Genomic DNA, 27,781 nt, shown 5'->3' with positions numbered 1-27,781 from the left:
TCACTTTATTCTCATCTTTATTGAAGTCAGTACAACAACACTGATTTATGCTGCCTGCAAATCTGGCCCCTAGGTTTGAAAATTATGGCCTTTACCTCTAGCTGCTCAGTAACCACCCCCACTGATATAAAATATACGCAGAATAATATGCATTAGGCCTTGTGTTGTCCTGAAGTAGGGATCTCAATGCACAATCCCTCTTTTTGCTTCACTCCTCTTTGATGCAGTTTAGTGATCATTCCAAATTTATGAAACTAAACAGTACATGAGCCATAAACCCATCCTAGATTTTGCCTGTGTTTTGGTACATTGGTACATATATAGCAAAATAATGGTGGACAATGTACTAACTCAAGATGCTTTAGTTAACATAAAAGAATGTCTAAAACTACTTCAATAGTATTACTAAATGGTTAACAGCATTCTCATCATTCTTGTTGTGACACTATAGCAATAAGTGCTCTGTTGTAACACTGATTTTTCAAACTGACTTTAAAATATTAGAATATATATTGTAAGAATTGTAGAGAAAAGAGCAATATCAATTACTGCTAATCCTTTCTAAAATACATTTTAAGTTTAACCATTTAAATTCAAAGTAGCAACAAGACCAAATTCCTGGTGTGACTGATAAGTCTTAAACCCTCTTAAACTCTCCAGTAGCTATCCACACTCACTCCCTTAAGCCATTATGATAGGTTAAGTGGTACATAGGTGATGTGTTGTTTTGCAGGCAGGAAATGGTCTCTAAGTAAAGTGTAAAATGGGTCAGCCCACAGGACTGTTCTGTGATCTCTTCTAGAAAACCACAATCTTTGAACAGGAAAATCCTAGTGAGTACTATACTGAGGACGCTGTGGGTGAGGCTACAACTGTCTCCACACCTCAAAACAAGAAGCATTGAGAAAAACAGATAAGAATCCTGCAACTGAATGTTTTCTTCAAAACTCTTGGAACTCATTTTTAATATAAAGCATTTTCTTAAATGCTTTTTTGTCCCCAACTCTTGTGGGCCTTGAAAATTCTCTCTGAATTCAATGTGATTTCTTCCATAATCAACAGATAATTCTAATGTAGTAGAATTATACAACAGTTTCATTTAATGTCTTTTTTTTTTATAAAAGAGTATCCAAATGAAATTTTTGCAAAATGGGGTATTCAAACATGAAAATAATCCAATAATGCAAATGCAAAGTGATGTTGGAAACACATGAGGTGTTCCTATACCAAAAATATTTAAACACTTTTAACAGATCCTTTTATTCCTCCTGTTAGGGCTTGAAATATTACCAGACACCTACTAAGTAGAAGCTGATATGAAAGATAGGGGCAGGGTCACCAGTGAGGTAGGGGCAATGGTTCAAGCATCTTGGCTGCTGATCAAAACTTTACAAATCAACAGCAGTGGGAAACTGACATTCTTGTCAGTTTCACTCCTTCCAAGGTTCTAAATTTCAAGGGTCATACTGCTGGATGCTGTGTCATTTTCACTCTCCTGCTTGGGAAATCTATGAGCAGTGGAGAAGCCTTAAAATGTTTGTAGACTCAGGAAGACAACTCTGTATTAGTAATATTCTGTTCACATTTGGAAGGTCATCTTTGCTTGGAATACATATATAATAAAAGCTTGCATTCTGCATAAACTGATGGTATGTGCCCTTTCACTGACAAGGAAAGCTTCCCTCTCACTGGTTGTAATTAGACAAGTAAATTTTTCAAGCTAACAATTTTCTTTGACCTAGAAGTGATTCTGATAGGTTCCATTCCCTCTCTTTGGCCATTCTTCCTCCACCCACTTCAGCAGCACTTTCACAACATCAATTCTTTGATATAATTTACACAGATCAATCAATTGTTCCACAGTCCTATCACTGTTCCGCAACAAAAATTCCAACGTAGGGCTTTGTTGTTTCTGTTCCAGGAAACACAATTCATCATAGGTCATTCCCCATTTGCTTGCAAAATTTCTCCAGTTTTTTACTGTAGGGTGGCATGGATCCAGCTTTATCCTCATTGTGTACAACAAGTCCTCGTCATTGAGCAAGTCGCTGATGGTTGGAGCACGACACAAACATAAGGAGCAGGTGCCATTTTCTTTGCAGGAGCTCCTCATATCTACAATTATAAACAGTACATTGAAAGGTTAGAATCTGTTCTATTTTCCATGGCTTCTTTTTATGGCACAAACCCTCAGGCACTGCTGAAGAATAGCATGTTGTTAGAACTATTTCTGAAATAATAATGGGGATTTAAAGTGTCTTTCCGTATTGAATTAAACTACTTTTAATTTTTATGTTTTTCTTTACTGTAAACTGAAGATAAAACCAAAGAACAATAATTTTTAAAATATACACATTCATTTATAACAAGGGTGTCAAACTGATTCCACTTTTCACTATGATGTGTGGGCTGGGCTACATGGCCTGAAGAAATCCCTTCGCTTTATGGAAATTGCCATAACTTTCAATTGCACAGCCAGCAATGCTATGCAGAAAGGATCTCTGTTAACATCTCATATAGATAAAGGTTACAATTATGTTGGTAGATGTCACAGCCTGGCTTAGTGCATCCAAAATGCCATCTTTATAACAGTGCCGACTTAAGAAAATATTTGACAGTCTTCTTTTAGTAAAGATTCTCTCTGCTAATGGACACACACAAAGCAAATGCCTAATATTTCCAATGATACAAAAGTGTACCTTTCTGTTGTGAAGGGAGATTATTTCAAATATATGTAACAGGCAAATGCTTAAAAAAGTATTCACTTTGAATGGTATTCCTATTTTCCTCATACAAATATAGAGCTGGCTGAAGCTCAATGAATTACTTTCTGGATATGAAAATATGGTGGTGAAATATTCTTTATCATATGACATCGGAGATTGTCATTTAAAAGTCTTCCAAAAAGAATCAAAAGGGTCCTAGAGAGAGACTAAAAATGTAACTTCTATTAGTTAGCATAGAAGAAGGCAAAAGCCAGCATTAGTAATATCGACCTGCAAATACTTTTTATTAGGCCTTACTCCATCAATCAGGCCTATTGTGTGAAAGTATTCTAGACACTTCTTCACCAGTTAGGCTTTTGGGGGGAAATGGGTAAACCTTTAACTTTGCCATGTAATGGATGAAGAAAGAGAAAAGTCCACAATGGTCAAACTGACACTACAGCAGAAAAGTGCATAATGTGCACAGCTTATAACCACTTGACCTTTTAAAACTTCTGTTTACCATACAAGTTTGAAAGAGGAATATAAAACCAACTATATTCAAATTAAGTCTGGAAAAAAGGATGCTGTAAGAGGAAGTATTAATCAAAAGACTGATGGAAATAGTGAGTACACAATATCAAGGATTGGTTTAGTTACAATTAGAATAGGAGACGTGAATGGTTTCTAACTATAAAAGGGCAAATCATGTATTCAAAACGCCTACTCTCATAGATAAACATAGAAAAGAATTAACAAGTGTGTTAAGGAAGTCCCCAGAGCTGATCTGTGTCTGTGTCATTCTGCAGTTGGGTATGGCCCTGCCTGTGTGTACTGGAGGAGGCTTAATAGCCTGGCTCAGCCAGACAGGTCAAAAGGTGCCCAGGCTGGCAGAACAGGCAGGCTTAGTGATATCTCAGCACATCGGGTGGCACCTTAAGGGGTCCAATATGTCACAGTGTGCAACAACACAGTTTTATGAGAATACATAGTCTCCCATAGAGGGGATGCACAAACTCTTATGACATACAATCACAGAAATGTAGGGCTGGAAGGGAACTGGAGTGGGGGAGGGATAGCTCAGTGGTTTGAGCACTGGTCTGCTAAATCCCAGGTTGTGAGTTCAATCCTTGAGGGGGCCATTTGGGGATCTGAGGCAAAAATCTGTCTGGGGATTGGTCCTGCTTTGAGCAGGGGGTTGGACTAGATGACCTCCTGAGGTCCCTTCCAACCCTGACATTCTATGATCAAGTGCAGCCCCCTGTGCTGAGGCAGGACTAAGTGAACCTAGACTATCTCTGACAGGTGTCCTTTAGTCTGGGATGGGCGACAGGGAATAGATCACTTGATGATTACCTGTTCTGTTCATTCCCTCCGGGGCACCTGGCACTGGCCACTGTCAGCAGACAGGATACTGGGATAGATGGACCATTGGTCTGACGCAGTATGGCCATTCTTATGTCTGTCAAACCTTTTTTTAAGAACCTCCAATGATGGAGATGCCACAACCTCTCTTGGAAGCTTATCCCAGAACTTAACTACCGTTACACTACAACTTTTTTCTTAAGAGCTAACCTAAATCTCCCTTGCTGAATATTAAGCCCATTACTTCTTGTCCTACCTTGAGTTGACATGGAGAACAATTGATCACTATCCTTTTGATAACAGCCCATACCACATTTGAAGATTGCAATCAGGCCCCCTCAGTCTTCTTTGCTCAAGACTAAACATGGCCAGTTTTTTTTAACGTTTCCTCATAGGTCAGGTTTTCTAAATCTTTTATCAATTTTGTTGCTGTCTTCTGGACTCTCTCTAATTTATTTAAATCTTTCCTAAAGTGCAGTGCTCAGAATTGGTCACAGTACTCCAGCTGAAGCCTCACTAGTGCTGAGTAGAGGGAGACATCTCTGGTTTCAGGCACTCCATAAGGCCTTGCAGGTTTTTTTTAAAGCTAGATATAAAGATATATAAGTAATACTGCTGTCCTTGTGATGAAGTCAATGGGCCAAATCCTGCTCACTTTTTACTCCGGTATGAGCAAAGCTAACTCCATTTGACCTAATTGAAGTTCTGGCTGTGCAGAGAATGCATTATTGGCCCCTAACATAATTTCATCTCATTCTGCTGTGTGTGCTCAGTGAGGTGAATTGCTCTTGTCAATTTCATTTTGATAAAGTTTGTAGCTATCTATAAATCAAATAAACTTCTGGCACTATACCTTGCATGGAATATTAAAAGCAAAAGAGAGAAGTTTCATATATTCTGGGTCCCCAAGCCTTTCTAGGTAATTCTAAACATCATCCTCATCAAGACTTTTCTGAAGAAAATCTATCAAAAAATAACTGCATACATATATGGTAAAACCAATAAATTACCTGAAAGTGATTCTCCAGTATTGTTTTGACTATCACTCTCTTCTGGCTACAAACAAAAAGTAACCTTGAATTAAAATCACGTATTCAAATAACACGCAATAACTTTATTGATCTAGTTTACCAAGTGGAGAGTCAGTTTAGAAAGATACTGATGTAACTGATTAACTGAACAGAAAATACTTTTTGTGTGTGTCTGTGTTTCCTGACAATTTGCAAATTTTTTATGCACCATATTTACATTTTGACTCATCCTATGATCATAGAATCATAGAAGATCAGGGTTGGAAGAGACCTCAAGAGGTCATCTAGTCCAACCCCCTGCTCAAAGCAGGACCAACCCCAACTAAATCATCCCAGCCAGGGCTTTGTCAAGTTGGGCCTTAAAAGCGTCTAAGGATGGAGATTCCACCACCTCCCTAGGTAACCCATTCCAGTGCTTCACCACCCTCCTAGTGAAATAGTGTTTCTTAATATCCAACCTACACCTCCCCCACTGCAACTTGAGACCACTGCTTCTTGTTCTGTCATCTGCCGCCACGGAGAACAGTCTGGATCCATCCTCTTTGGGAACCCACCTTCAGGTAGTTGAAGGCTGCTATCAAATCTCCCCTCACTTTTCTCTACTGCAGACTAAATAATCCCAGTTCCTTCAGGCTCTCAACGTAAGTCATGTGCCCCTGCCCGCTAATCATTTCCGTTGCCCTCTGCTGGACTCTCTCCAATTTGTCCACATCCCTTCTGTAGTGGGGGGACCAAAACTGGACACAATACTCCAGGTGTGTCCTCACTAGTGCCAAATAGAGGGGAATAATCACTTCCCTCAATCTGCTAGCAATGCTCCCACTAATATAGCCCAATATGCCGTTGGCCTTCTTGGCAACAAGGGCTCACTGCTGACTCATATCCAGCTTCTCATCCACTGTAATCTCCAGGTCCTTTTCTGCAGAACTGCTGCTTAGTCAGTCGGTCCCCAGCCTGTAGCAGTGCATGGGATTCTTCCGTCCTAAGTGCAGGACTCTGCACTTGACTTTGTTGAACCTCATCAGATTTCTTTTGGCCCAATCCTCCAATTTGTCTAGGTCATTCTGGACCCTATCCCTACCCTCCAGCATGTCTACCTCTCCCCCCAGCTTAGTGTCATGTGCGAACTTGCTGAGGGTGCAATTCATCCCATCATCCAGACCATTAATAAAGATGTTGAACAAAACCAGCCCCAGGACCAACCCCTGGGGCACTCCGCTTGATACCGGCTGCCAACCAGACATCGAGCCATTGATCACTACTTGTTGAGCCTCACAATCTAGCCAGCATTCTCTCCACCTTATAGTCCATTCATCCAATCCATACGTCTTTAACTTGCTGGCAAGAATACTGTGGGAGACCGTATCAAAAGCTTTGCTAAAGTCAAGATATATCACATCCACTGCTTTCCCCATATCCACAGAGCCAACTATCTCATCATAGAAGGCAATCAGGTTGGTCAGGCATGACTTGCCCTTGTTGAATCCATGTTGACTGTTCCTGATCACCTTCCTCGCCTACAAGTGCTTCAAAATGGATTCCTTGAGGACCTGCTCCATGATTTTGCCGGGGACTGTAGTTCCCCGGGTTCTCTTTCTTCCCTTTTAAAATATGGGCACTATTTTTGCCTTTTTCCAGTCGTCCAGGACCTCCCCCAATCGCTATGAATTTTCAAAGATAATGGCCAATGGCTCTGCAATCACATTAGCCAACTCCCTCAGCACCGTTGGATGCATTAGATGATATAGGGTTAGTGTTTTAAACAGTTCTTGCACTGACCTATCATTTTCACTCTTGGTAGTGACAGGTTTATACTAAACTATTTGTGAACAAGAACAGAAAAGAACTGTAACTATAAATCCCTGCTGATCGGCCTTGGGGTTGCTCCCACAGAAATTCATGACAGCAGTTGATAACCTGTTAAGTGAAGACATCTACAATCTTCAGGCTAATTTCACTTCTCAATTACACCAGTACAAATTGGGAGTAACACCTTACTGTTACACTGGTATAAGTGACCCCAGAATCGGACCTTTTGGTTATAGCCATGTTGAATATCAGAAAACTGTTGAATGACTCACTATCCTTATGATTATGCAGTACCACACTCCATCTTGTGTATTTGGAATAGTTCACACTCTCTCTCCCATGCTATCCTGGCTTCTTTAATTTTCCTTAATGACATTTTATTGATGTTAGTTCATTAAAGTACTCAGTGTTTGAAAATGGTAGGTTGGGCAATGTACAACTGTTTCAAAGTGACTTCCTGGCATACAGGCATGAAATATTACTGCAGAATTGCAATTAAGAGTCACTATCGTGCCATAATCATGGGGCCGGAGGGATGTCTTTAGGACTTTTGTATAGAGTACCTACAGCTTTTCAGTGATTTAGATTGTTGGACTTAAAAGATTTCCATGCCCCATTTTTTTTTTTTATTAGAGGCTGGGCCAGACCCTCAGCTGACCCACTGTCTGTTACATGCAACAATAAGGGATTGTTCCACTGACTCTATGGAATTTGGAGGAGCTTCTTTAAAGTATTTTTATATATAGGAAATAGTTCTAGACAAGGGCTGGAATTTACTATTTCTGCTGGCTCAGTTCAAAACCTTTTTTCTTTTGAAGCTAATGTGCACTCAACTGCTTTTTGTCAGCTAATTAAATGTAGAGAAAATAATGTAATAGTTTGAGGTGACAACATGTGTTGTTGAAACATCTATATTCCTTGAAAGCAACATCTAACACCCAAAGGAAGGCACTATGACCCTGTGGCTAAGGCAAACTGAAATGAGTGAGAGAGTAAGAAGATATGGGTAGCTGCCCTCACTCATTGGGCGGGTGTGAGCCCAGATGAAATGTCTTTCCTTTATTGAAGATGAACACAGAAAGGGTTTTCCCCCTTAGACAACTGCAATAAAATACAGCTGACTTTTTTGTATAGTGTCATTCATTCAAAAGTATCAAAGAGCACTTCACTGCATCTTGCAGGCTGTGTGTGCAAATACAAGTAAACTGTATAGGTTAAAATACATCATAACAAGATGCCCTATTCCTACTGACACTTACTGTATTATTAAATCCACTACAAATAGTTGTGCTTGGAAGGATTGGCTTATTATTTGTAAATGTCAATTTCACCATAGATACAAAAACTGACAAATATTTCCATTGATAAAAATCAAAATTTACAGATAAGCAAAGAAAAAAAATGCTGCTTGAGAACTTATTCCAGTTTCATTTAAGGATATTTATTTTTTATATTTTCACATGTGCTGTTGCCAATCTGGATTTTAATGGTTATAAAACTATAATTTTTTGAATCTCGCATCTATTGTCATTACATAATTATTGTCTGACCCTCCCAATTGTCTGGCAAACACCCCATCACTTCCCACAACTGTTAAAATATAAATGCATAAAAACTTTAAAATGCTTAAAATAATCTTTGATATTGTCCATCAAAATAAAAAAAAAATTATTTTTGCAAAGCATACAACCAGTATAGGTAGTTTCAGCTGATGTGGTGAACACATTCACACACATGATCTAATCTAATTACGGGGAAAGGTAAATTTGTCTAAAATATTCTATCAAAAATTCCCCACATTTCCCACAAAAGGGAACATTTGCATGCTGTTCTCACTATCTCCCCTGCCACACCCACTGCTGCAGTGGGCCTGATGGTCACAAATGCAGAATAGTTTACAGATTTGTTTCCATTCTCTAATACACAATTTTCCACATCACAAAACTATCAGTGTGTTTGGTACTTGCTCAAGAAAGGTTCAACAATGGATGCACCCCCCATCAAAGTAAGAGGAAAGTACTTGCCATCTTCTCCAAGTACTTTCCTCCTCTTACCAGCATCATTTCAGTTGTAGCTAGATAGAATGTGAGCGCAGGGCTTTTCATTCAGAAGCTTCTAACTCAGGACTTTGAACAATGACTATGTAAAAACATTGGTCAGAACTGGATGTCTTGCTCTTGAACATGGAGATCATTTATGGTCATATTATGATATGAATCTGGTTCAGAAGTGTCTATGAGAAAGTCAATAGGTGTTTGATGTATAGGAATTGCAGTTTTGCCAACCCAAGCATTGAAAAATTGAGTCTGGCTAAAAATCTGGAGAGTATGTTAAAAATCATGAGATTTTTTAAAAAAGATATTTAATTTGGGTTCTTTTATTTGTCTTATGATTTCTGAGCCGTTAGAGTACACTCAAGTATGTTTTCATATTTTTTTTCCTGCAAACATGAGGTCTCAAATTTTTTTTTTAAATGAGAGCTGAGATACTCATGTAAGTGCTTTCAGAAACTGGGGTTTTAACATCAAAAATCTCAAGACTCATGATCAAATCATGACAGTTGGCAATGGTGGGACTGCGACTGTATGGGCAAAGAAAGAAGTAAAGTTTTATTTCCCGTGGACTCAGAGTCCTCATTTTTTGTTTAATAAAAAAATATTTTCATGTAAACTATAGGATTTCAAAAGGCCACTTATTTGTAGCATACACATTTTTTATTTTAGCAGTTCAGCTACCTTCCACTTATCAACTCTGAAGCACAGAGGCTTATCCAACATCACTTTATTGCAAAGATATGTAACTTTCCATAAAATATTGCTATTTAACAGGACTATTTTATTGCCCACTAATTAAAAAAACAACTGCAAATCTAAACAAAGCTATACATTTGTCTTATGCGTGTGCAGAGGGACCAGAAGAACAAGCATACCCTCCAGGCAAGATAGGGTTTTAGAGGGCCCTACAAATCTAAGTACAGTGAAACAGCTGTATAGTTAAGTGTTTTGTCACTATAAAAAGCCTTCATTATACCCAGTTTCAGTATAACAGAAGAGGGACTCTCAGACAACAAATTCCCTCCACTTCATGATAAGAAATTATTGCTTTCTCCCCATGAGATAGTGCCAATCTGTCTTCTCCTCCTTTGCTCAACCCAAAAGAGAAAATCCCCAGGAATTCAGCCTGTAACACTATCTGGTAAGTGATAACTGTGACATGCCAAAGAAATTTGCACAGTGTTGCTCATTTACAGTGGAACATTAGAATGAAGCTTCACTATGGGAAAAATACTAGCCCAAAGTCCATGTATAAGGACTTGATGCAGGGGAGAAATAATTTCCTTGCTTCCCAACCCCAACTCCAAAGCTGTTCTGCAAGAACCACTGCCCTGGTTGCAAACCCCACCAAGGGGAGGTGAAGGCTGGAGGAAAAAATTATGGCTCTGTATAGCTGTAAATCCACTAGCCCTGTTTTTAATCTTATCCCCCATACCAGTGTGAAAGGAATTCTGGTAGAACTGGATTCTGCAGCATGCACCCTGCCCACTCAGCACAGTGGAACAACATCTGTTCTGCCGCAGGCTGAGTGGGGATGGCGTGTGGGGGCAGGATTTGCCCTTGTCAGAAGAGTTCATGCCTGGATACAAATTGAAGCAATTTTGGATTTCCACTGCACTACAAGTACAGTGTCACTAGAACTAGGTTCACTGTGAACAAAACTCAACCCTAAGCAGAGGAGTCAGCACACCTATGCACCACTCAAGTCCCACTTAAGTCCTTCAAATAGGGCTTACAGTGTGCATAGGCTGTGTGTACAGAGTACACTTCACTCAGCATTCTTAAATGGATATTCTGTGTCCAATCTCATTTTACTGAATGACTCCATGCGGTCTAGAGAAAGTTGTCATTAATATTAATAGCTTTCTTTCATCAACAAAAATAACTTTAACAGCTTAGTTTAATATGCACCCATGGGTTTCTCAAACAGATAATTTAAATTTGAAAAGCATTTCCCTTACCTGTTGTATTAGGCCAGAATCTGATGTAAGACTCCTGATGTTAATAGATGCTATTTCCAATGTAACTTTATCTGTTAGGTACTCCTCATCTAAGGCAAAGAGATTCTGAAATGTTGGTCTTTTCACCCAAATATAAGCTTAAGTAACAAGACTCTCAAACAAAAATATGGCAGACTTCATACAAGTCTAACACACAAGATTTAATCCCATACGATAATGGGTCATTGGGAAATGTAAAATGGATTTAACATCATCTTAAATTGTTAATGACTGGATTGTGCAAATAGAAAGCACTATCAGAGATCAGACATCAGGGTATATGTAAAATGTTTACTCTGCATCTCCAACATGCTATTACTGATAGCAGGGCTACACTCTTCCTTCAGCAGATTGACCAGGAGCAGCACCAACATAGTGTTTACCTAGCCAATAAATCAAAGATAGCTGAAAAAGTGGAAGGACTTGACAGTCAACCAAACTCTTCTTTCTGCTTTGTTTTAATGACTTTCTAAAAATTCTCGATAGTCTGCCTTCTCCTCTCCCCATGTTTCGATTATGCTCATCCTGCTCAGGACCCTTCTGGAAGCACACGTACCCCGCCCCACCCACCCAAGGTTTTACTCACTGCAACTTAAAAACTGTCTATACACCTTTGTGAGTATATAGACGTGGGTTGAAATTCACCCTTATGCAGAGGGACAGCACAAAGTCTATTTACCTTTCATCTCCCATTTAGGCCCTCAAAATAGGACTTAAGTGATACATAAGCCTTTTGCCAATTCTGCGCATAGGGTTGAATTTCACTCTGAGATAAGGCCCCTGTTCAGCAAAGTAGACCTCTACCCCGATATAACGCTGTCCTCGGGAGCCAAAAAATCTTACCGCGTTATAGGTGAAACCACATTATATCGAACTTGCTTTGATTTGCCGGAGTGTGCAGCCCCCACCCCCCGGAGCACTGCTTTACTGCCTTATATCCAAATTCGTGTTATATTGGGTCGCGTTATATCGGGGTAGAGGTGTATTTCAACATGTGTTTAACTTTAAGCAAGTGTTTAAATCCATGTGTTAATTGCTCTGCTGACTCGGGATGAACTGCTGACTTGTGGCTGAAAGGAGGTTATCCTAGACATGTCAGAATCCTCCAAGACTCTTATAATGCTGAAAGGCTTTTTAGGGATAAAAATGCATATGAGTTTATTGTTCTCTCTAGCAATAAGACTCCTATTAAGAAACAGTAGAATGCCTTATATTTAAACAAAAAAAAGTAAGAATTTACTTTTCTTCTTTCACTTAGAATTTGCCATTATTTATTAGACCATTGATCCTTAAAATCCAATAGCCTGCCTCTGACAGCAGCTGATATCTGACAGACTCCTTATTTATTATCTTGAACAGGGTTCAAAAAATAACTAGATAAGTTCATGGAGGATAGGTCCATCAATGGCTATTAGCCAGGATGGGCAGGGATGGTGTCCCTAGCCTCTGATTGGAAGAAGCTGGGAATGGGCAACAGGGGATGGATCACTTGATGATTACCTGTTCTGTTCATTCCCTCTGGGGTCAGGGCCGGCTCCAGGCACCAGCTTACCAAGCAGGTGCTTGGGGCGGCCACTTCGGAGAGGGGCGGCACATCTAGCTGTTCAGTGGCAATTCAACGGATGGTCCCTCACTCCTGCTCGGAGCAAAGGACCTCCCGCTGAATTGCCGCCGCAGATCGCGATTGCGATCGCGGCTTTTGTTTGTTTGGCTGCTTGGGGCAGCCAAAACCCTGGAGCCGGCTCTGTCTGGGGCACCTGGCATTGGCCACTGTCGGAAGACAGGATACTGGGCTAGATGGACTTTTCGTCTGACCCAGTATGACCATTCTTATGTTAGGATTCAGTGGCAAAGAATTCAGCTGATATTACAAAACACAACCAACCAAATTTCACTTGGTCTATTCTTTTGGCTGTTGCCTCCAATATTTGGGTGAGGGAGGAACTATGAACAAAAAGTGAACTTGGAGGGAAAAAAATATACTGGCCTAATCCTGAAAGGTGATGAGTGCCCTCAACTCCCATTAAAGGTGCTCAACGTCTTGCTGGATAAAGCTCTAAGATGTCATGTTAATTATTTTTAAACAAGGGGCCAGATCCCGTACTCTATTTAGATAAAATTTACATTAAAGCCAACTGGAATTTTCCCTAAATAACAACTAAAGAATCAGGCCATACACTGTATGAAGCAAACTCTTGTAACACATTTTATTCACTTATAGATTCAGCAACATTTATAAAACTGCTTTTTTTTTTTTCCTTCCCCATATCATGTTGAATAGTGATGAAAATTCAGGCTCTCGAGCAGACCAAGAGGCCAGTATCTAAGGAACGATCTAAGATTAACGTCATACAGTTTCCAAACCCACAACAGTGCTAGACTTTTGAGAAAATGAATTATAAGGAAAACTTGAGAATGCAGAAGTTAACAGAATATTAATAGGTGTTTCACATCACTTCCCATTCTCAGACAGGAAATGCTAAGCTCCATTAATGCTTTGATCTCTTTACACTGATCATGCTGAAATTTCCTTTCAACAGAAAATGCCACAATTTCCATTTCCCTTCAATTTTACTTATAATTTATTGTATTGAACATGTAGCATCAGATTTTAAACAGCTTTGAAACAGTTACATGTTTATTTATAAATCTGATTTTCTTTGGAGGGGAAGATACAATGAACTAATGCATAAGAGTAAGAAAAATACAATTTAGAAAGGAAAGCTATAGAGAAATTACCAAAATTTAAGAAATTTTAAGAAAAACCACTTTGAAGAGGTGAGCAGTCTGCCTGCAACTGAACAGGTTCAAAGTACCATACCCTTCTCCCCTCCAATCTATTCCCCTTCTCTTGGTATCCTCAATGGCACCTCATTTCTATTGCTGGCTCCTTCCAGTCTCCTAAATAATCCTCAATCCTCCCTTGGAACTCCAGTTTTAGTTTACCCAGCTCATCAGACTTTACCCTAACTTTTTCAACCTCTCTTCCCAATTGGATCCTGGATCCCTCCTCAGGCTTTACATGCATCGTAGGATTCAGAACAATATGCTTGGAAGAGTAAACTGAGGCTCAAGGCACTCTCAGGACATTCCTTGGAAGGAAGCCTGCAGCAGGGTCTGGGATGCAGAAATAAAGAAGAGAGAGAGGTCAGCGGAGCTAGTGTGGTAGAAGGATTAAAGGCTTAATGATGGAATTGGTTGCAGGGCTCAAGATTTCATCAGTGCAGGAGACCACTGGATATTTCTGGACTCTCAAATGAATTTCTGTTCACCTGCAGACACACAGCTAACCCTCTCAAAGCCATTTTTCAAATATTTTTATTTCCCTCTAATCTGAGTTCTGAATCCTTCCCTCCCCCGCTCCCCCCAATCTTTGTGGTATTGGCTTATTATAGCTTCCTTCAAAGTTGAGAAACAAGATATTCTGTTGATATAATTGGCTTTTAGACCAAAGCTGAGCTCAGATGGCAAACACCAGAGGTAACATTAATAACACACTTTTAAAAAAAAATTGTTACACTGCATAAACTTTTAAAATGTAAAAATACAGAAAATTAATAGAATATTTCTTATACCTATGGTTTTATTACATGTACTACAATAATGTACCAGATTTATAATAGCTGGAGTTTGCTGTGCTTACCTTTAGGTAGCCGTGTATCTTGGACAGGATACTTTTCTCTCTGTCCAAAAAGACCAAGACATATGTTTGTTATTTCTGGTACTTGATAAAAAGTACATTTGAAAACTTTATAGTTACCACTATGCCTTTTTAAAATGGCATTTAAGTTCACATCAATATACTAATGAATCATTAGAGATGGGCCAAACAAGATACTAATACAGGTAGTTTGGGGATTATTTACAATCCAAAATTATATAGTTAGTTGTTTTCTGCAGTTTCTTGAAATGCAATGTGGTTTAGTAAACTAAGCACAGGACTGGGAGCCAAGAAATTCTGGGTTTTAATTTTAGCTCTCTGCCAGTGGCCTCAATTTCTCTGGGTCAGATTCTCAGCTTACTAATGTGTATCGAGAGTAACTACAATAACAAAGATGGTCCCGTTATTACAAGTATTCTTACTAAAGAACAATCAAAGGTCTCTTCGTTTGAAAATTAAAATTAAACCTGATTAAAATGCAAAACTAAAATACAGCTACCCAGTGTACGGACATATCTGCTGATTTACAACACAAACATATTCCGTCTTCTAGGCTATAGTTTACTAAGAGACCTAGTAAGAGACCTCCCATGTTACCTCTAGCAGCATCTAAAGACAAGAAGACGCTTCCATCAGCTTTTATAGAATCTCTCAAACAAATTAAAATCCTCCTCATTTAGAAACAAAATCATTTTTTAAAAAATAACTTGTATTTGTATCAGACAGACATCATAACTCTACCATAGTTGAAGATCACAGTCTTTATTTTAAGCAATCACAAACCACAAAATGGCAGTAACGACCCTATTCCTACATCAAGGTCTGCTAGCATGGACCTGTGCAAAGTCCCATTTATTTCAGTGGGACTTCACACATGCTCAGGGGTTGGCACTAATGGATCACAATACAGGATCAGGACCTAAATTACTAAATTGATTTTCCCCAAAAAGCCACAGGCTAAGGTCAATATTTACACTATCCTCTCTGTTTTCTGCTGATATTTCGATACTAGGCTTCTGATTTGGAAGAAGTCACCCCTGGAAAGTAATAGTTTCCCCTCTCATTATTCATGTTGCTGCATGACAAATCCACAATTTACAAACAAGATAAGGTACTTTTAAAAACATCCATACTGCTACATTATACACTAATCTACTCTGGGCTGCATAATACAATATATATAATCAGTTTATGTTTTTATTTACTGTTACCTAAAGTAAACAACCTGGAGCCAAATTCAAAAAGTCCTCTTTAAGATTACAGAATATTTAAATATTCTTTTTACCCAACATATTCCATGTGACAGCATAAGATTTGCTTCTCCGAATATCCCAGGACACACCAGCAAGGAAAAGCATGCAGTGAAGGTTGTAAATCTACTAGTCAGTAAAACATCTCTTCACTCAGTTCACCCCCACATCTGGCAGAGCCTCGTTGTTTGTCACATGCATTTCTAATGCCTTATTTAGCTATCAGCCACAACATTTAAAGGAAGCGCTTAGACTATATATAAACAATAATTAAGTTTCTGGGGAAGATCTCATACCACTTTCCAGGGAGATGCACAGTACTATTATTACTGTTTGTATTATAGCATCACCTGGAAACCCCAACAGAGGTCATGAGTCCATTGTGCCAGGCACTGTATAAGCACATAGTGAGAGAAAGTCCTGTCCGAAAGAGATTACAATCTAAACATGGGTTTCACCATGATTATTTATTGATTTATTCAAGATACATTTGATGTAATGATTCATTTTTTTTATTTACAACTGGGTTGAGGCTATTTACATAACATTTCAGTGCGTACAATGGTGTTAATTACCTAGTAGGCAATCGTATATGTGCCTGGTTTCAGTCAATCATACTCTTGGGTTTTTGAGAGCATCCCAGAATTAAATAACTGTACAAAGCTATAAACTAAATATTAGATAACCAAGTATTAAAGTTACATTGGAACAAAACTAGACACACCTACCATTTCTAATGGAAAAGTGCTTGGATCTGTATCTTCCACGGGCTCTTTTGCAGCATGATCTGCCAGAAACAAATAAATAAGCTTTTTCATTTTAGGTTCCTCAAACTGTCTGTTTGATCACTCGTGCACTTTCCTTCACCAGCTCACCAAGATGAAACTGTACATCAATTACGTAGGAGTTCATTTGCAATGGGAACTCGTCATAAAGTATAAAGGGTTAGTCACAGGTGCTAGCTGACAGATGAGAAATTCTATTCAACAATGTCATCAGAAGTTATAGCTCAGGGGTTCTCAAACTGGGGGGTCGGGACCCCTCAGGGGGTCGTGAGGTTATTACATGGGGGGTCGCGAGCTGTCAGCCTCCACCCCGAACCCCGCTTTGCCTCCAGCATTTATAATGGTATTAACTATATAAAAAAGTGTTTTTAATTTATTAGGGGGCGTTGCACTCAGAGGCTTGCTATGTGAAAGGGGTCACCAGTACCCAAAAGTTTGAGAACCACTGTTATAGCTGATAACAGGTAGGTGTAAATACATATTTTAAAGTATTATTTTAAAAATATCATAAATAGTTCAACAATAAATAATTAAACCAGAAAACAGCTAAAATGGATAAAACATTCCTTTCTCTGAATAGTTGTACTCAGTTGTGCATTAGCGGCCTTCTCCAAATAGTGAAATACCCTGTATAGGAAATTAATAATTAAGAGGACTAATATAGCATTATAATAACAGAATATAGTTCAAAACTTAATGGGAAAGTAAACTTGGACTAAAGATGAACTATATTTAGTGCTTCTGTTTTTTGGAGTTTATTAATTTCATTGGAGGAGTATTTTTAGCAATTTTTGAATTATGTGGATGTTCAAAAATTGAGATTTTTGGGGGGCTTTCTCTCTATAATGAGTACTGTATACTGTAGTATATACTCTAGTGAGTAATCTCTCTATAATGTTCCCTAGTGCACTTTAATGCACTATTGTTTCAATCAGTACTATGTTAAAGCGCACTAGGGAACCATTAGTGTACATCAGCAGGATCTATTCTACGCAGACCCACTGTGGTTCCTGGCCAATGGGAGCTGCGGGAGCATCGTGTAGAGCTTCCCTGATTGTCCCTCTGCCTAGGGGCCACAGGGACATGCCGGCCGCTTCCAGAAGCTGGGCAGAGCTGGACAGGGAGCCTATCTTAGCCCCGCTGCACCGCCGACCAGACTTTTAACAGCCCGGTCAGCAGTGCTGACCAGAGCTGCCAGGGTCCCTTTTTGACCGTGTTCCAGTCAAAAACTGGATGCGTGGCAGCCCTATCTATACCGCATTTGGGAGCAAGCCTTCCAGCCCTAGTTTCCAGACTTGTGCTGGTGGGGCTTGTGCTAGCGTGCTAAAAATAGCTGTGTAGACATTGCTTTGATGTTGCAGCTTGGGCTCTCAGGCCCCCGCAAGCTTGAGAGCCTGAGCTCCTGCCAAGTTGCAATGTCTACACAACTATTTTTAGCATGCTAGCACAGGCTCCACCAACATGATTCTTTGAACCCTGGCTGGGAGGGTTGCTCCCAGATGCAGTGTAGACATACCCTTCAAGGCCCAGTTAGCCTGGGAAGTGAATGACAAAGCTCATAATATAAACTCCGAGTTCTGTAGTGGCAATGAGTTGGATGGCCCCTGACATGTCTCCCAGAATACTGGACATTCTGGTATTTCCAGGAATGGTGTTGGTTCACCCGCACCTACGTGACCCCGCCCCCACCTACGTGACTTCCCACATGTCATGTCATGTGGGGGCAGAGCGTCATGCTCTTCAAAATGGCTTCCTCCATTTAATTTGTCTCAGTACCAGACAGGGGACAAACCACAGAGAAACAGGACTGTCCGGCTTAAAACTGAACAAATGGCATGTCTAGCAATGGGCTGCGTGGCTACTAGTCTGTCAGCTCAATCTAAACATGTTTTTAATAGGGCTGGCAATTAATCGCAGTTAACTCACACGATTAACTGAAAAAAAAAATGAATCGTGATTAAAAAAATGAATCGTGATTAATGGCACATATAACAATAGAATACTAATTGAAATTTATTAAATATTTTTGGATGTTTTTCTACATTTTCAATGTTGATTTCAATTATAACACAGAATACAAAGTGCACTGTGCTCACTTTGTATTACTATTTCTGATTACAAATATATGCACTGTAAAAATGATAAAAGAAATAGTATTTTTCAGTTCACCTCATACAAGTACTGAAGTGCAATCTCTTTATCGTGAAAGTGTTACATAACTGCACTCAAAAACAAAACAATGTAAAACTTTAGAGCCTACAGTCCTCTCAGTCCTACTTCTCGTTCAGCCAATCGCTAAGACAAACAAGTTTGTTTACATTGATGGGAGATACTGCTGCCTGCTTCTTATTTACAGTGTCACCTGAAAGTGATAACAGGCATTCGCATGGCACTTTTGTAGCCGGCGTTGCAAGGTATTTACATGCCAGACATGCTAAACATTCGTATGCCCCTTCATGCTTCGGCCACCATTCCAGAGGACATGCTTCCATGCTGATGATGCTCATTAAAAAAATAATGCGTCAATTAAATTTGTGACTGTACTCCTTGGGGGGAGAACTGTATGTCTCCTGCTCTGTTTTACCTGCATTCTGCCATATATTTCATGTTATAGCAGTCTCTGATGATGACCCAGCACATGTTCGTTTTAAGAACACTTTCACAGCAGATTTGACAAAACGCAAAGAAGATCCCGATGTGAGCTTTCTAAAAATAGCTACAGCACTCGACCCAAGGTTTAAGAATCTGAAGTGCCATCCAAAATCTGAGAGGGACAAGGTGTGAAGCATGCTTTTAGAAGTCTTAAAAGGGCAACACTCTGATGCGGAAACTACAGAACCCAAACCACCAAATAAGAAAATCAACCTTCTGCTGGTGGCATCTGACTCAGATGATGAAAATGAACATGCGTCAGTCCGCACTGCTTTGGATTGTTATCAAGCAGACCCATCATCAGAATGGACGCATGTCCCCTGGAATGGTGGTTGAAGCATGAAGGGACGTATGAATCTTTAGCACATCTGGCACGTAAATATCTTGCAACTCCAGCTACAACAGTGCCATGCGAATGCCTGTTCTCACTTTCAGATGACATTGTAAACAAGAAGCAGGAAGCATTATCTCCTGCAAATGTAAACAAACTTGTTTGTCTAAGTGATTGGCTGACCAAGAAGTAGGACTGAGTGGACATGTAGGCTCTAAAGTTTTACATTTTTATTTTTGAATGCAGTTTTTTTGTACATAATTCTACATTTGTAAGTTCAACTTTCATGATAAAGAGATTGCACTACAGTACTTGTATGAGGTGAATTGAAAAATACGACGTTCGTTTTTTACAATGCAAATATTTGTAATAAAAATAAATATAAAGTGAGCACTGTGCACTTTGTATTCTGTGTTGTAATTGAAATTAATATATTTGAAAATGTTGTAAACATCCAAAAATATTTAAAATAAATGGTATTCTATTGTGGTTTAACAGCGCAATTAATCACACGATTAATTTTTTTTAATTGCATGATAGCCCTAGTTTTTAATTAAAAGTGACATTTCTGGGCTACTTTTGGTGACATAAGCTTTAATAATGACTGCATTTGTGACACTGGCAATAAGGAATTCAAATCAATTCAATGTGACTTTGCTGGCCCGACAAGGTGTACAAGTGTTGCCAAAGTGCAAGAAAATATCAGAGATGAAGTAGGCCTAAAAAAATTGGGGCCATGGAAAAGGGCCACTGGATATTCCCAATCCATAGTTAGTTTTTTGGAAGGTCTGATTTTTTTAACAATATGCACTTGGAAAAGTAAGTGCACTTCTAAGTACCAAGCAGAGTTGTTAAGTAGATGCTACCATAACTGGCCTAACCAAAAGGTGACAGGCTGTCTTGCATCTTTAAGAGCAGTAGAGAGCCAGGGCCAGCCAACCCCATTCCAAGGAATTTACTTATGCATCAGAGGGCTCATACTGGCCTTACTTAAGAGACGTTTTGTTTTTTTATTTATTTGTAATGAAGTCCTTCTTGGTCCACAAATCCTTTCTCATTTATCCATATTCTTCCTCCTCCTATGTAAAAGCATTATATACTTGCAATGCTGCCAGGCCTGCCACTTGGAGAAATATCAGAAGACAGATTCTCCGCTGGTGTAAATCACCATAGCTCCCTGTCCCTAAGTTAAGTGTACTCTCCTTGCCAATCAGAGAAATGACAAACTCCTTGCTTAAACAGCGAATTCAGTGGAGTTGAAGGAAGTAATGTTTCTGGGTTGATGTAATTTCTAATACCATGGAAGATTTAGCAAGCATTCAGGTTCGTTAAGCAACAAGGCAATACTCTTCTGTTAAATGCACAAGCACTCATTTCGCATCGAGCCTGCTCAGGCTTCTGCAACTAGCTGGGCAAGGTCAGAGTCATAGCTCAGATATTAGTATTGTCATCGCCCTTATTATTAATTATTTACAATACAATAACATCTAAAGACCCCAATGGCGATGGAGATCTCATTATGTTAAATGCTGCACATACATAGTAAAAAGCAGTCCCTGTCCGGAACAGTTTACAACCTACAGAGACGCTACTATCAGTTATTTTCACAGCCAGATGTACACTATAATATGATGTATTATGATGTAAGAGCTTGCAAATTATGTAAGAAGTTTATTTCTCTATTTATTTAGAATTAGATTTATTTAGATTTTTCTTCTGATTAGCTCTTTCCAGTGACAGTTGTAAGGCACCTCAGTATTCTGAAGTGTGTTTACAGCTGCAAAGGATAATTGGTTACGCTGACATATTTTGACACATTTTTATCAGAGTTTAGAGTGTGTCATTTTATTTGAGTACCTTTTGCTGCCTTTAACATTATTTAGCTTTCAGAAAACCTCCTGTTTTAGCTATTGGGATTTCCAGAGTGCCAATTTTGTTTCAGATGTGTGGAATCCCATCCATTGATCCCTCTCCCCAGATCTGCTTTTGGCACGGGCAAGAAAAGCCTGGGATGAGATGACAAGAGCTGTGTGATAGTATCATTTTAAACAAATTTTTTAGAAGAATTCCCAAATGTAGCAAAGAGCGATACGTCTCTATTTCCACCAATGAACAAGTACTCTTGGTGAAAAGTGGCAGAGTTATATAATGGAAATAACATTTTTTCCACTTGCAAAAATTCTCTGTTGTGAAAAACATCAAATTATTTAAGAAGCCCCAGAAAAGCGTTTAATGCTTTATCCCATGGTTTAGGGTTAACTTGTTTGTATGACAGATTTCAGAGTAGCAGCCGTGTTAGTCTGTATCCGCAAAAAGAATAGGAGTATTTGTGGCACCTTAGAGACTAACACATTTATTAGAGCATAAGCTTTCATGGGCTACTGCCCACTTCTTCGGATGCATATGCAGTAGCCCACGAAAGCTTATGCTCTAATAAATGTGTTTGTCTCTAAGGTGCCACAAGTACTCCTGTTCTTTTTGTTTGTATGACAAGTTTATACTGCAATGCATTACATTCTGCCTTTCGGTGAATCTGTTTACTTTTGGTGCTACATCTCCGTTTGTTACAAACAGTGTAAACTCTGCCACTGACTGGACAGATGTTATTTAAGCTGAAATATTAAAAATCAGGTTTCTAATGGTATGCATTCAAATTCATATTTAAGTGCCAGTGGTCATCCAGTTTGAAGATGTTGGCCTTAATCACTTCCTCAAGCCTTGGTTTGACTAGGATAAAAAAAAAAGTGTTTGTGGGGAAGGAGGTTAGATTGTATTAGCTAGCACAAATTAATATGTGTTCTAAACTCTAGTGTAGCCAAGGCATGTTGTATTTCAGCATGTACTAAATTCCACCAGCACAGAACACAAGTGGGTGTGGGGGGGATTCAAAGTTCTTCTTGTCTAGACAAGGCAAGGAGTCCTTAGTTAACTCCTATAAAACTGGTACAATGGGTTAAAAAATGCTAATACGACGAGATCCAGAATCCACAAAACCTCCCTGGGGCAGGCAACTTTTTGGATCTCTTTGTAATAGACACCTTGTGTTGTACCTTAGGGGTGCTGATAGGTTTAATGTATTCATGCCTGAGCTAATGAATCATAAAACACTTTGAGATCCTCAGCGGTGAGGGGCTATGCAAATGCAAAGAATCATTTTTTTAATATTCGTCCCAAACTCTCCTTCATACACAATGTGGGGAGAGGAGGAGGGCTTGGCGGCCTCCTCAAAAGCAGAACGGCTTGCTGGGCTTACTTGTGCTAGCTTGAAAGTTTTAATAGGCAAAGTTTCCTGCGGGAGAAAATCTGGCAGCTCTGATCCCATCCCCAACGTGGCTGGGCTAAGAAGGGAGGGGAAAGCCCCTTGTACGGATCAGCTGTGCGCAGAGAACACAGCTCGGCACACGAAACACACAGGGCTAGACATAGCGGAAGCCGCTGCGGGCTCTCTCCCCGAAAGTGCAGGCACAGCAGGGAAGGAAAAGCCGGCCCGAGCAGAGTAAGGGAGGGTCAATGTCCATCCTGTCAAGTATCAGGGGGTAGCCCTGTTAGTCTGTAGCCACAAAAACAACAAGGAGTCCGGTGGCACCTTAAAGATTAACTGATTTATTTGGGCATAAGCTTTGGTGGGTTAAAAAACCCACTTCTTCCTTGTTGTTAATGTCCATCTTTGGCGCTCCCACTGCAGCTCCCAGTGGACACTCCCTCCTCCAGCCCTGCCCCAGAGACCTGCCTCTAGAACTGCCCTGGCCGCGCGCCGCACACGCTCCCACCCTGTCCCCCAGCCAGACTCCAGCGGGGCGCGCGCGCACCCTCCGTCCTGGGGGGAGTGGGGACTTTACCTTCAGGCAGAGGGTCCTGGAGAGAAGCCATCGGGTGGGTGCGGGGGGAGACTGGCAGCCGTGCCAAACGGAGGGTGAGGATTAGTGCCTGTGCGTAACTGGAAAATCCTCCAGCGCGGCCGGGTAACCCCCCACGCTAATGCGAGCGGGCGCTACTGCCTCCCTCTCTGCCTTGCTTTCTTCTCTTCTCAACTTCCTGGTTGGGTATTGAACGAAGGAGGTGAAGCTTCTTTCTGGGGAGCGGAAGCTGCAGGTAGAGCTCAGGCTGAAAGTGGGCAGAGGTGTGTCTGTGCCTGTCACCTGTAGGGGCTTGTCCCCTGCCACCACTTCTCATGCAGCGTTCATTAAAACCATGTGTTTTTATTTGATTTTCAAATGTATATATTTGCTCTACCTCTATGGTATTCGTTCTCCCCTGTATAGAGGTGGTTTTTATTTAGCTATATTCATATGAAAATTATATTCAGGAAAAGAGTAAGTGTGTGTGTAAAAATATGATTCTCTTGTGTAGGAGAGTATGTATATTATAGAAATGTACATGTGTGTATATAAAAATACGTGTACATGTTTAATATTCCTAGAAATAAATTCTTCTCAATTATGCTAAGATAATGAATAAAATCAATGCATTTTACTTTTTAAAAAAATACATAATGTATATGAATTAAAATTAAATATGATATATATTCCAGCACACAAAGCAATATAATATTGCAGTTAGGAACTGTAATTAATTTATTACATCACACTCTACAATCCAAGCATATTCCCTGATCCTGCCAATACTTACGGATGTAAATAACTTTACCTGTATGCCTAAAGTTAAGGCCCTGATCATACCTTGTGATCCCTGAGGATTGACTGCTATGCCTTTGTGGATCACAAGGCAGGGTCAGGGCTTGATTTCATGTGTGTTTTCAGGAACTGGTCCATCAGACTAATTTTTAAACAATTTTTAAAAAAGGCTCTCTTATCACTGAGGATTTTAGTGTATCTTTTTTATTTTTGTTTTAGAAATCTCCGTAATTTACACTCAAACAGCCTGTGCTAAGCTCTCTTATTTGGTAGAGATTTTTTTTAAAAATTCATGTATTAGGTTTAATATATTTAAAGGTAATAGAGTTCTTCAAATAGGTCATTAAATGGGATAATGTTCTTAATAAAGAATCTCATATGTTGTTATATATACAGAAGTAGCTAAGCTATTTCAGTTATATGTTAACATAGTCTTACATCATTTGCTTTTGTACAATCAACATTTGTATTTATTTTATTAATCAATTTTAGGGCCAAATTCTACTCTGTTACACCAAAATAAATCCACTAATCAATGGATTTTCACAGGTGTAACTAAAGGTAGAATTTGGCTGTTAATATATAGCAATACAAGAAATTGTATAGTTTTGTTTAATTGATTTTTCCATATTCCATGCATGATAAAAATCTAAAGAAAATGATAAATACTAAATTGTCCTAATTTGCATGTTAGTTTCAAATACAACACTTGAATCTATTTTTCATATTTTCAGTAACACTTAAAATTTCTTAGCAATTTTTCAGTGTCTCAGTTTTATGGATCTGTGAATTCTAATAAAAGAAACAGTTGCAGAGAAGTTTCCTTCTGTGTTGTACTGTAAATCAATCCATCCTACCAGGTCCTTTATTTTAAAAGACCAAGATTCCAACCCTGCTTCTACTGAAATAAATGAAAGTTATGCAATTGAGTTAAATGGATACAGCTTTGGCACCAAGAGTGTTCAAAAAAATCACTATCATTGGCATCACTTATGTATTTCTTGGTGATTAACAAGCAACGGAAAAGTGTTTGCTTGAGCCATGTAATTTGAGTCCCTTCAGATTCCTCAGACTACTGGTTGGCTTTGATGGTTCCCATGTAATTTAACTATTGACAAGTACTCCCAGAAAATGGTGGATTTCTCTAATTATTTAATAACCAGAGCTTAGTCAGCAATAAAATTGCTGACTCTGCATCCTCATCTGGGAAGAATTTCTTTTGAAGCATAAACTTTTTTCTGACCTAGTAATCAAGCTAAGGATCTGGAAAGAAAAGAAAACTTGTTTCTTCAACACAGACCTGCACCAGTGCTAGATCAACGGTGGGAATCTCCCCTACAATTGTCAGTGGTAGACAAGGATATACTGTAGCTAAGAATTTTCTGGATTCTAGGCTTGCCAAGCTTATGCCTCAGCAAAGGAATGCCATGTCGTGGATGAAGACATGTTGCGTAGTGTTGTTGTGCACTGTTCAAAGGCTGCCAATTCTACTCCAGAGGTAGCTGCAGTTAAAAAAAAACCAACAAATATGCCTACACTGGATATATATTAAATATTTGTATATATATAAAAATGTGTACCTTGGTTCCTTCAATATGTAAAAGATTGAATACTAATTGTAATATACCATTGTGATGGATTGCATTTTCTAAATGGACAATCAACCTAATTCTCAATTAGTGAGGGACAATCTCCACTCATTGATATACTTAGCTTTCCACAACCAAATCTCTGTACAATTTGCTAAAATGTACAGACACTCTTTTCCCAATCTATGTATTATATCATTTTTTTTAACATTAGGTTTAATAAAATTTTTATACCATTGTGATGATGCTGTAAAGTACAGAAATTACCATTTTTACTGGGTGCTGCCCCAGGTTTGAGGCTTAGTGCTATTTACTATCTCACACTTCACCTCCTAAAAATCTTCCATCGTTTGGAAGTGAAATAAAACTGGCTAGCCCTCAAAAGTGGTTAACACTATTAATAACATACTAATAAAGCTATTTCTGCAAGTCACTTCAGTTTCTCAAAGTTGAATTTCAAGTGGAAGAATTCTTAAATTTGACAATGAACTCTTGATCACTTTATTTAAAAATTAATTGAACACTTTTTAAACTAAAGTACTGTAGTCACAGAAAAAGGTCAATATTCTGGTCAACAAGCCCATCTCAACATTTAGGTTAGCAGGAACAAAACAGGTTCCCTGGACCTAAATAAAGGATTCAGCAATGTGATATAGTAATCTGGTACACACTATTAGCAGTGTAAATCAATTTAGTGGTTAACTTTCCATTCTTTTATCTTAATTTAATGATAGAAATATAAATCACCAGTTGTTATTTTATTAACTGACAAGTCAGAGTCATCAATGATTGTGGCAAGACTATAAATTTGATTGTATGGTAACAAGTAAACACCAGAAATTAGATTGCATTAAAACAATTAAACTTTCTTAAACAATGCAGTCATTTCTCTAATCAGGACAATATACTTGAGTACAATTTACATCTGCTGTAAGCCTGATCCTGAAAGATGCTGAACTCAATGAAACTGATCTGTACCTTGCAAGTATTCTGGACTTTATAGAATCAGGCCCCAAAGTAGCTACAACCATTTCAAAAAGTAAATGGTCAAAAATAATCCTTCAGCACAGAGGGTGAGTTTATAAACAGCTGTAAATAATCTGATAAATCACACAGAGTTCCGATCTAACAGTACCCCTTGTTTAAGAAGGAGTTGTCCGTCTTCTGAATAAAAGCTGCCAATGTCATCCTTTTTATCCCACACACAGTATGTTCTTGTTCAACAAAGTGCTATTCTAGCCCTCTCATGAATGACTATAAGCTTCACCTCATACTGGTCATCCAAGACCTCCTGCCAAGGAAATAAGCAACAGCTCTCCACTACCAGAGCATAAACCTCATCCCCATTGTAATTTATTCAGTGAAACATGTTATTTCCCTCCTTGGGACTGATTTATGCTACTAACCCCTGCTGGCAAGATTAAGCTAGTCTTTCAGAAATCAATTTTATAAATAATAGTTCATTGTTCTAGTTGCTACCCATATTCCAACTATCCTTATTTAGGAAGGTTATTCCTTGTTTACAAAATATTTACTATTTCTCCATTCTCTTTCCCCTAAACTCTCTCTAAGTTTAATGTATTTCAACAGAGTTAGAAGTTATGTTCCTGTTTTTTCTCCCAAGTGTCCCTCTATAGCTTTCAAATGTTGGCAGCTTCTATATGTTTTTAGACCTGTTCCCTGAAAATGTACAAAACGTTTCTGAGTTTTGGAAAGGTTTCAATTTTTTCCACAGAGTGTTTGCATGTCTACAGTATATTATTATAGGGTTGCTAGGAATGCTATGACATAAAAATTTATTTTTAGAAAATGGAGACAAATACTAGCAATTACATGTAGTTAGATCATTTTAGGTAGATCTCAGAATAGATCTCCCATTTTCTGCGTGGGCTAGGAGTGTCACCTATATGGTACT

At 39.0% G+C, this 27,781-nt stretch overlaps 1 protein-coding gene across 1 annotated transcript; it reads right to left on the bottom strand.

The window, feature by feature from the left end:
- EDARADD (EDAR associated via death domain) lies at positions 1 to 23,861 on the bottom strand. Its single transcript, XM_005291260.4, has 6 exons — positions 23,483 to 23,861; positions 16,604 to 16,662; positions 14,608 to 14,647; positions 10,926 to 11,014; positions 5,081 to 5,126; positions 1 to 2,115 (listed from the first exon to the last, which is right to left on the bottom strand). The coding sequence occupies exons 1-6, from the start codon at positions 23,511 to 23,513 to the stop codon at positions 1,739 to 1,741; spliced, it is 642 nt and encodes a 213-aa protein (XP_005291317.2). The 5' UTR covers positions 23,514 to 23,861; the 3' UTR covers positions 1 to 1,738.
- Between the last annotated feature and the right edge of the window lie 3,920 nt (positions 23,862 to 27,781).

This window comes from Chrysemys picta, chromosome 3, assembly GCF_011386835.1.
Source record: "Chrysemys picta bellii isolate R12L10 chromosome 3, ASM1138683v2, whole genome shotgun sequence".
NCBI classification, from domain to species: Eukaryota; Metazoa; Chordata; order Testudines; family Emydidae; genus Chrysemys; species Chrysemys picta.
This window is presented reverse-complemented; position numbering and strand designations above follow the sequence as displayed.

Excerpts from the sequence above, each read along its gene's own strand:
- EDARADD (XM_005291260.4), bottom strand. The coding sequence starts at position 23,513 with ATGGCTTCTCTCCAGGACCCTCTGCCTGAAG. Across the intron at positions 11,015-14,607 it reads AGATACACGGCTACCTAAAG|ATGAGGAGTACCTAACAGAT; the intron begins GTAAGCACAGCA and ends TCTTTGCCTTAG. Across the intron at positions 5,127-10,925 it reads ATTCTGGCCTAATACAACAG|CCAGAAGAGAGTGATAGTCA; the intron begins GTAAGGGAAATG and ends TTTTGTTTGTAG.